Source organism: Muntiacus reevesi, chromosome 17 (assembly GCF_963930625.1).
Source record: "Muntiacus reevesi chromosome 17, mMunRee1.1, whole genome shotgun sequence".
In the NCBI taxonomy this organism is placed as follows: Eukaryota; Metazoa; Chordata; class Mammalia; order Artiodactyla; family Cervidae; genus Muntiacus; species Muntiacus reevesi.
In genome coordinates this window covers 55,297,641-55,307,862 of record NC_089265.1, presented here as the reverse complement: position 1 = coordinate 55,307,862, position 10,222 = coordinate 55,297,641, and the positions used below count along the sequence as shown (strand labels likewise).

The 10,222-nt window shown below is 47.5% G+C and overlaps 1 protein-coding gene across 1 annotated transcript; it reads right to left on the bottom strand.

The window, feature by feature from the left end:
* Positions 1-3,033: 3,033 nt before the first annotated feature.
* Positions 3,034-7,550, bottom strand: SPATA31G1 (SPATA31 subfamily G member 1). The gene is made up of 4 exons (XM_065907864.1): positions 7,320-7,550; positions 6,264-6,927; positions 4,192-5,813; positions 3,034-3,039 (listed from the first exon to the last, which is right to left on the bottom strand). The coding sequence occupies exons 1-4, from the start codon at positions 7,548-7,550 to the stop codon at positions 3,034-3,036; spliced, it is 2,523 nt and encodes an 840-aa protein (XP_065763936.1).
* Positions 7,551-10,222: the final 2,672 nt, after the last annotated feature.

Below are 10,222 nucleotides of genomic sequence, written 5' to 3'. Positions count from 1 at the left end.
ATAGGTGAACTGTAAAGCCAGTTTCTCTTTTCCCCCACAAGTTTCCCAGGAAGAAATTGGAATGTAGTATTATAGCAGATCAAGTTCTATGATTAGAAGATGAGTTTCTAACCAAGAATATGGCATCAAATTAGATCATAGAAGACCAACAGTTTACCACAGAAGCAAAATCAAAGATGGAACTATAAATCTAACTTTTGGAGATATATTGGGGTCCAAGATACTGATCCTGCAAGTAACCTTGAGAGTCTAGTGGTTACATAATGCCCAGGAGGAACACAGGGATTGATCATTGCTTTGAGCTGAGCAAATGTTAAGTGAAGTGAAAGTCTGTCGTGTCTGACTCTGTGACCCCATGGACTGTACAATCCATGGAATTCTCCAGGCCAGAATACTGAAGTGGGTAGCTATTCCCTTCTCCAAGGGATCTTAAATAGTTTGTTAATCTTGCCCAGCCCTACAAACTACTGAGGGCTTAAGACTTAAGAACATGATGTGGATTTTTTTATAAAGCTATTGAGAGATGCATAGACTTATTAAATGGCCCAAAGGCAAGTAGAAATTAAAATTGCATTGTCTTTGAGACTACGAGACTTTGTGGAGGTGGATAGGTGAGAAGGGAAGTACCTTCAGTTCTACTCTTAGCCAGCAGGTGGTGAGTTGATATCAACCTGTATATACAGTTCAGTTCAATTCAGTCCCTCAGTCGTGTCTGACTCTTGCGACCCCATGAATTGCAGCACGCCAGGCCTCCCTGTCCATCACAAACTCCCGGAGTTTACTCAAACTCATGCCCATCGAGTTGGTGATGCCATCCAGCCATCTCATCCTCTCGTCCCCTTCTCCTCCTGTCCCCAATCCCTCCCAGCATCAGGGTCTTTTCCAGTGAGTCAACTCTTCACATGAGGTGGCTAAAGTATTGGAGTTTCAGCTTCAGCATCACTGTATATACAAGTTTGGGCTAAATAAAGCTTCAGAACAGAATGGTAACAATGAGAGGAGGCAGAAGCAGCTGCATGTGACTTCTGACTGGCTGTTTTTGTCAACCAGATACACAGGGTGAAAAAAGCAACTGGTGTGGGAGTGTGGACTTGACCTCACAGAACCTGTCTTTGAAGAGCTTAATAGCTACAAAACCAGTGCTATCAACAAGGCATAAACTGTTAAGGCAGCAAGGAAGGGGAAACCATACCAGGATAAGGGAATCTCAGAAACCTCTGGAGGTAGTCTGAGCTGGATGTTAAAGGAAGGCAGGAGGCTTGACGGAGTCAGAGCTTAAGAAGCATTAGGTTGACTAGCAAGGAAGTGAATTCTGAGAGTCCAAACCACAAGAAGAACCTCAAATGCCAAGTGTGAACTTTATTTTAAAGAAGTGATGAGTCCTCTGGGGGTTTAGGCAGAAAGTAGCCGTCAGATTTCTAGACAATTCACATTTCCCCCCACTTTTTTTCCTGTGGCGTAATTTCACCCAACAGTTTCCAATGTACAATATTGTCAACCACATGTATGTTGTTTCATGTAGACAGTTCACTAACACCCCTTCTGCCTCTGCCTGGTGTGGCTTGTGGGATCACAATTTCTTGACCAGGGATCACACCTGGGCTCCCACAGTGAAAGCACTGAGGCCTGTCCACTGGAGCACCAGGGATTTCCTGATAAATCAATTAAAGAAAAAAAAAACTTGGGGAATTTCCTGGTGGCCCAGTGGTTAGGACTTGGTGTGCTTACTGCTGTGGGCCTGGGTTTGATCCCTGATTGAGGAACTAAGATCTGCAACATGACCCCCGCCCCCCCCCCAAAAAAAAATTGTGAGATAGTCTTTTTTTTTTTTTTTTTGAGGGTAAAGGAGGAATCAAGGATGGTAGGTGTCTGGCTTTGTATTGGGGTAGACGTGGTACACCCCTTCAATAGGAACACACACATTGAAAGAAAAGATTAAAGGGAAAAAGTAGGTTTTGGACAAGTGGAATATGTGGTTAGATATGCAGATCTGAAGCCTAGAGATGGTTTATAAATGACCCATGTTTTGAAGTATAGCACCTAAGGGAATGGGTTGAAGATGTTTTTTTAATGCCGTTGATAAAATTGGACTTCTTTTTGCAGGGATGGGGGAATCGGATACCCTAATCAAAAGTTACATTAATAGTCTAAATGTACATCTGTGGGAACTCCTTGGTGGTTCAGTGGTTAGGACTGCACCCTTTCCCTGAGGAGGGCACAGGTTTGATCTCTGGTTGGGGAACTGAAATTACACACGCTGCGAGGCACAGCCATAAGTAAATAAGTAATCAAGTATACATCCATGAAAGTGCTAGAATAAAGTGTTTTAGAAGCCATAAAGAAAAATGTTGATAGATTTAAACTCTGGCATGGTAAAAATCACCTTAAAATTAGAAAATAAACTACATAAATTGGGAGAAAATATTTGCAGCAAATGTAACAGGTTGAATTAATACCTGTGATAGGCAGGATAATGCCATTCCTGAGCCTGCCTGCCCCCCACCCCCCAATGTCCACATCCTAATCTTTGGCACCTATGAATGTTATGCTATATGGCCAAAGAGAAAGTTGCAGATGGAATTAAGGTTGCTAAGCAACTGACTCTAAGATAGGAAGAGTATCTTGGATTATTAAGATGGGCCCAATTTAATTAAAAGTACCCTTTAAAGTGTTACAGGGAAGAAAAAGTGACATGAGAAGTTAATTTTCTTTTGCTAGTTTTGAAGATGGAGGCGGCGGCCAATAGCTGAGGAATGAGGGAGCCTCTAGAAGCTGGAAAGACAAGGAATGAACCCTACCAGTGGCCACAGAAAGAAATACGGCCTCACCAACCTCTTGATTTTAGCCCTGTGAGACATATATCAGACTTAACAAACTTTGTGTTGTTTTGTGGTAATTTGTTATGGCAGCAGTAGAAAAGTAATAGCTATTATAAACTGCAATAGAAAAACGGGTATACGATATGATAGAAATCCAGATGACCACTTAACATAGGAAAAGGGACTAAACGTTTGTGACCTTGGGATGCATGAGCTAAACCTGAGAAAGAGAGCAGAGGGCTGACAGGAACTGGCTAGAAAGATAGATTTGTGGATCAAGTAAAGAAGGCAATCATGCCCAGGGCCGGTAACAGCTGCCTAGCCTCAGATCAGTTGTGCTCCTGTGAAGGGGTGTGTTTTCCTTCTGTTGACGTCCTGCAGAGTTTTTCTTAGGGGCAGCACTGGTCTGTGCTTTCCTGGCCCTAACAACCTCACCCTGTAGAGGACTCCAGGTTGATCATGTGAATAGCTAGAAAAGAAAGTTAAACCCATAGAATCCCAAGCTTGTGGGACCCTGATCCTGGGGATGTAACAGCTGCAGCAGCATAGGGAATTGACATTCCCAGTACCCCAGACCAAAAAAAGACCAGAGTGGGATTTTTCTAATTCAGCTAGTTTATTAGGATTTCCTTTGTCTCCCCACCCCCCAACTGGTTTGACTTCATTTCTTGGGATACTTATATTGGGTGCCAGTGCTACCAGGCTTTCCTCTGCTGATGGATTTGGTGGGCATGGGTTCATGGGTACCCAGAAACTTGGCTAATATCCATTGAAGACTGCTGGTAAGGGGAGCGGGAGGTGAGGAGGAGAGATGCTTCTGTGCCCAAGGGCAGGGCTTACAGTGCCTAGGGGCCAGAATGTCAGGAGGTCCCAGCCTTGCCCCTCTCTGACCTTGGGAGCTTACACACTTGGAGTGAGGCTGGGGGGAGAAAGCCGTGCGTGTAGAGCACTTGTCGCTGGGCTGAGGTCTTCGTGAAAGTCTGCTGACAGGGTTCTCTGCTAACCTGGCCTGAGCTGGGTGGCTTTCCTCTGTAACTGTGGATGACCCCAAACTTGCATCTGCTTCTCCACAGTCTCCTTCTTTGGGTTTCCTGGGGCTGGCTCGCTTTTTGGCTGAAGACAGAGCTGAAGCTTCGTCTCGTCTCTTGCCTGAGGCTGCAGCCGCAGGGTTCGCGGGCTCTTCCTGGCCCAGGCAGTTCTCACCAGCCTCCATGTGAACACGTGACTCTTGGGGTGAGGTCTGGTACACTGTCTTTGCTTGCTTGCTTTGCTCTTTCCAAGACCCTTGTTCTGGCCTGCCAGACTTTTGTATCTGAGGTTGGAAAGAGAAGTGGGGGTGATAACAGTAGGGGACCTGGACAGGCTGAGTTACTGTGCTCTGAGCTTTGGGGGGATGACAGCTTGAAGAGTGGGGCCAAGGACTTGGGGGATGAGTCTGCTGTGGTGGGCAAGAAGAGAGTTTCCGGGTGGCTTGAGTTGTGGAGCTCAGGGTACAGGAGCTGCTGAATGACTGACTTGGAGATCTGGAAGCAGGGATCTGCTGTAGTTTGTCCAGCCTGAGTTCCAACTCCTTATTCCAGTGCCAGGCCTGGATCCCGGGGTAGGTGGGCACCTCTGGGATAGCCTCACCCTGGGAGGATGGAGTCTCTGCGTTAGCCCCTGTTAACAGCCCTCCCTTGGGTAGGCAAGGTTGGTTGGACTCAGTCTTCAGAGCTTGAGCTTGGGTGGGAGGCCAGGGTATTGGCTGTAGGGGATTCACTGCTGCAGGATTGGGGTCCTGGGGGATCCCTCTGAGGTGTTGCATATTCCTCACAAACTCAAGGTCAGTGTGTGGATCTGGTAGAAGAGCAGAGAACCTGGGAGTTAAGGCTGGGAGTTCAGTGGTCCTGCAGTTTTCTCTATGTTTCACTCTTTCCCCCTCAGGCTTGTCGTCATGTTTGTCTCCAATAGGCTCACTCGTGTGAGAGTTTGGGAGTGGGCTGGGGCCCCACACTGGGGACGCAGGAACCCAGCAGATTTCTTTCTGCTCCACGTCCCTGTGAATAGGCTCAGAGTCAGACTGGACTCCCAAGGAGTTGGCTCCATGTGGGTCTTGGGGTAAGCTGCAGTCCGGGAGCTCTGAGATCTGGGAGTCCTTTCTCCCTCCTAGATCCCCACATCTAGCTTCAGATTCAAACGGGACCCCCACAGGGCTAGCTCTGAGGGAATCCAGTACAAGAACTGGGCGTGTGCTGAAGGCCAGAGATGGGGATTCAGAAGCCCAGGAATTCTTGGAATGATCGGTGTCCTTCCATGCAGTTTCTGACCCAGCGAGGCCTCCCACAGGACTGATTCTGTGGTGTTCTAGAACAGGAGCTAGCGATAGGCTGTGGCCAGGGGCGGGGGACTCTGAGGTCCAGAGGTTGTCTCTCTGCCTCATGGCCCCCCTCAAGGCACTGGAGTCAGACAAGACTGCCGGGACACCTGTGCCTATGGACTCCAGAGAAGCTGAGGGGAAGCTGGGAGGTGAAACTGGGTCTGCGGAGACCCAGAGATTTTCTTTACTCTCCATGCCCTGCCTCGGAGTCTCAGATTCTGATGGAACACAAGCCGATCTTGTTCCGTGGAGTCCTGGGTCGAGGTCAAAGGCTGGAGGCTCAGAGGCCCAAGGTTTTGTTGAATTTTCTTTGTATCTCCACTGGGGCTCATATCCAGATGACTCTCCCGGGAGTCTGCCTCCCAGGAGTTCTGGCAGGGGGTGTGGGGGAGGGCAGAGGGCTGACATTGGAGACCCAGAGGCCATAGCGCTCGCTCTGTGTCCCGAGGATCCCCAGAAATCCTTGGTTGCAGAAGGTCCTCCTTCAGGACTGACTTCCTGGGCTTCTGACAGCGAGTCTGGGGGCTGGCGGGGGCCTGGCACTGGGGGCTGGAAGGCTTGAGTACTCTCTTTAGGTCCTGTGGTTCCCCACTGAGTCTCATCTGCAGGTGGAACTCCCAGGATGCTCGTTCCTTGAGGCTCTATCACGGGGGCTACAGATTGGCAAGGGACCAAGATTGCAGGCTCAGGGATCTGAGGCTTCTCTCTTTGCCTCATGGTTTCCCAGAGGGCCTCAGGTCCAGAAGGGCCTCCAAGAGGGCTGACTCCCTGGCATTCTGGCAGAAAACCTTGGGTTAGGCTGGTAGCTGACATTGCTGGCTCAGGGATTTTGGGGTCCTCCTTTTGCCCCACGGTCTGCCATGGGGCCTCAGACCTAGTTAGGGCTCCCAGAAGACTAGAGGGATTCTCTGCTAGGGAGGCAGAGAGTGAGTCTGGAAAGTGTTGTTGGAGGCTAGGATTCCATGGTACCTTCCACCAGACCTCAGATGAATAGAAGAGCTTGGAGGGTCTGGTTCTTTGAAAGTTAGGCCCTTGGTGCAGAGCTTGATCCCCAGAGACCCAGGGGATCTCTCTCTGCTGCGTAAGCCACTGTGTATTTGCCTCAGTGCCAGATAGGACTCTTTTATGGTCCATGGGAAAGGGGTTAAGATGAAGGGGAAGTGATGGGACAGGAGGGGAAGATGGAGGGGGAAGTTGCTGAGGATCAGAGGCCATCCTTTCCAGATCCTCTGTAGTATGGGCTTCCTGGGTGGGAAGCGGGGTTGGGAAGCAATACTGGGGAAGCAGCAATACTGGGGATCTAGGCAGGAAGGCAAGCTTGTTAAAGACGACAGAGGGACTAACAGATAGCTTCAAGGGAGAGAGGGCACCTGTGCTCAGGAAGATGGCCTCCAAGGACTCACTGTGCAGAGAGGGCAGACCCCAGAAGAACTGGCTTTTCCTCTCCTGTGGGCGGCTCCCTGATGCTGTCGTGTGCCTCACAGGCAGGTTGGTCAAGATCTGAAAGGTGGGGAAGGATCTGGGAGGGTTTGGGGTCTGCGTGAGTCCTTGGTCTAGTATGCCTGTGGCCTTGTGGAGGCCTTCAGAATTACAAGATGGCTGGGATGGGGCTGTAGTGACTTGCTCTCCAATAGGAGCTCCTTTAGGAAGAGAACGTGTCTTCAGTGGATCCAGAAATGCCTCCTCTTCCTCCTCTGACTTCTGCTTCCACAGGCGATCAAGGAAAGCCACACGGTACAGAAGTGGTAGGCCCTGGGGAGGGGAGGAAGATACAGTCAGGCGTGAAGCCTTTCCAGAGACACAGAGAGTATCATGAAGCCCTCAGTCTCTGGTCTGCACCCAGAGTGGACAGTCACTCACTGGGGCCCTCGTCTGGGGACAAAGGTCCCTTACCCATCTGCTGTTAATGGCCATTACCCAGCCGCATTTGGAGACCAGCATTCCCTTACATAACTCAACATCTAGGGTCAGTGAGCATTTACCCGGCTTCAAATGTCGTGTTAATGGTAAAACTCACCCGACCTCGCCCTCAGGCTTATGTGGTCACCTCTCTGGGCCCACGTTGATGTCAATGACTCCTCCCCTGAACTCACATGTGGTGAATCGTTTAACCACACTCACTGCTGCACTGCTCGGCCACTCACCTTGCCTTTCATCTTGTCCCCAGCGTACCAGGGCTGAAGCTGCCGCCATCTCCCAAGCTGCCACCACCTCTGGATCTGCCAAACCATGAACAAAAACAGCGTTAGCAGGTTCCCTGGACTCTGGAGGCAGCTGCCGCCACAGTGTCGGCAGGCTAGGGCATAGGTCAGCTGGTTCCAGAGAAGCCCCGCGACCCCCTCCGAGCCACGCAGGTCCTCTGGCAGCCATTCCATTTTCCTCAGCCTAGTGGCAGTTTACCCTGAGGTCATCACTGCATCACAGAACAAAGAACTCCCATCCCCCCACATCCCTAACAGCAGTCTGTCTGAATTGAGGGCCAAAAAATTGCCCCTACCAGACAACTCATACTTCATTCAGTGAAACCTGAGCGATCCCCTTTTGTCTTGATTCCTAAGATCATAATTACCTTCAGGCATTGTGGTTGAGGACATGGATTCTAGCATCAAGCTGCCTTATTCAAATCCTAGCTCTGCCACTTCTTGCCTGTGAAGTCTCAAAAGACTCAATCTTTCAGTGCCTCGATTCTCTCACCTGTAAAATGGGGATAATATTATTACTTAGCACATAGAGTTGTTTTGAAGATTAAATGAAACATTTATATGCTTAGAGTATATGCATAGTATATGCTGTGTTAAAATTTTCTTTTGTTGCCATAAATGATCAATAACTAACCTAAAGTAAGATTAGAATAGAGAACAGTTTTATTTGAGTCAAGCTGAAGACTGTAACCCAGGAGACAGCCTCTCATAGCTCTGAGGAATTACTCTCAAGAAACCTGGTTTCCACCACAGCTTTACATCTTTTCAGAATAAAGGACATCAAACATAACAGGGGTACATTTCTTCCATGTTTCAAAAAAGATAGATTAGCTGGTACACAGCAAGTTAGTATGGCCATGGTACCTGGGAAGGGAGCCTTATCGTCAAAGGAGTACTGGCCATTGGCCTCCCACGAAGGAAGGCATTTATCTCTAACTTCAAAACAGATATTCTTTACTTCTGGACAATGCACCCTTTTCTTCAATGGTTAAATCAGATGTACAATGTGTGTTTGATAGACTACAAGACAGGCTTGTAGCTAGTATAAAGTTCAAGTCAAATCATTTATAAGCCAGAATGACTTCCCCATACCTCAATATGTGAAAATTTCTTCCATCACTTTTATTTTTAAAAAATTTTATTTATTTATATTTGGCTGTGTGCAGGCCTTCTCTAGTGCAGTGAGTGGGCTTCTCATCGCCGTGGCTTTTCTTGTTGTGGAGCACAGGCTTTAGGGTGCACGGGCGTCAGTAGCCGTGGCACACGGGCTTAGTTGCCCCGCAGCATGTGGAATTTTCCCAGACCAGGGATCAAAGCTGTGTCCCCTACATTGGCAAGTAGATTCTTAACTACTGGACAACCAGAGAAGTTCTTTTCATCACTTTTAAAGTTCTTAATTATTAATATAAGCCTCATCCCATATTTAATAGGTGGAGTCAGTTTCCTCTTTTATATCTCATGTCTTTAGGTTGCCTGAGATTTTTTTTGCAAGCATTCATATTAAGGATGACAGTAAATCAAATGTGCTTGATCTTTTTTTTTTCCATTTGTTCCTCTTTCCCCTAAAACCACCACTCTGTCCCATTTCAACTCCTCTTTTTTGGATCAAACTTCAATATCTGCCTTTGCAATACAATTCAGTGCCTGTCTTCTCGCCCTACCCCATCAGCTGCCAGCTTAGTCTGTTAGAAAGACCGTGAGTTAGGAGACGGATTTTCTAGCTCTATCACTGTTTGTCTGTGTGATCTTGGGCAAGAAAGCATTCTCCACTGGTACCATGATTTGGCCTACATTTATTCATTCACTCAATCCACATAATATTTATTAAGTGCTTCCTGTGGATCAGGTATTATGCTCAGTCTTTTTTTTTTTTTTTAATGCTCAGTCTTGAGGAGGCAAATGATAGGGTCTCTGTGCTAAAGTAGTTTCCATTTCAGTGAGGGAAATAGTCAAATAGTAGAAGTTAAATAGAGATATGCACAGGGTACTAAGGGGGTGGAGGACATCTAACCAGCTTGGGGAAGGGGATGGCTTGTCAGAGGGTGCTTCCCAGAAGAGATCATTGCTTGAAGAGTCAAGAAAATGAGAGGGTAGGAAGCAAGAAGACAATCCAAGCAGTGGGAATAGCCTGTGTAAAAGTGGTGGGGCAGAGAAAGCATTGGAGAAGGCAATGGCAACCCTCTCTAGTACTCTTGCCTGGAAAATCCCATGAATGGAAGAGCCTGGTAGGCTGTAGTCCATGGGGTCACAAAGAGTCGGACACAACTGAGCGACTTAACTAACTAAGGGAAGCAGTAGGATAGATGAGATCACAAAGGGCCCTGAATACCAGACTAAGAAGTTGGAACTTTATCCTGAAGGTGATGGGAAATAATTGAGAAGTTTTGAGCAGGGAAGAGGCAAGATCAAGTTTGTGTCTTGGAAAGAATACTCTGGCTCTAGTGAGGGCAGAGATTGAGAGCAAGAGATTGGCTAGGGAAACTTTGCTTTAGTTTGGGCAAAAGATGAGGCTTGAACCAAGGCAGTGATGGTGGGAGTGGAGAATAATAGTCAAGTAGAATTCCAAAGTTATAATTGATTAGACCTGGTTACCAGTGGGATGGAATGGAGTGAGGAGTTGTTTTGCTGAAAGTTTTTACTTTCGTCTCAGGTTCAAAGGGTTTGTTAACAAAATAAATCACTTGTTATATACAAATAAATAATACAGATATTTATTAGGGAATTATCTAGCTTACTTTCAGCATACTAACATTAAAAGGAAAGAGAAATAGAGCGGAGAATACATCACCAAATTGGGTTTTGACCATCATCCAGACTTAATCAGCATTGGGAACGCCCATGTCACA

What these genes read in the sequence shown, in the direction of transcription:
- SPATA31G1 (XM_065907864.1), bottom strand. Translation starts at nt 7,550, where the DNA reads ATGGAATGGCTGCCAGAGGACCTGCGTGGCTCGGAGGGGGTCGCGGGG. An exon ending in GGGACAAGATGAAAGGCAAG is followed by an intron (nt 6,928 to 7,319) that starts GTGAGTGGCCGA and finishes TCCCCTCCCCAG; the next exon opens with GGCCTACCACTTCTGTACCG. An exon ending in CACTGAGGCAAATACACAGT is followed by an intron (nt 5,814 to 6,263) that starts GGCTTACGCAGC and finishes CCGTGATAGAGC; the next exon opens with CTCAAGGAACGAGCATCCTG.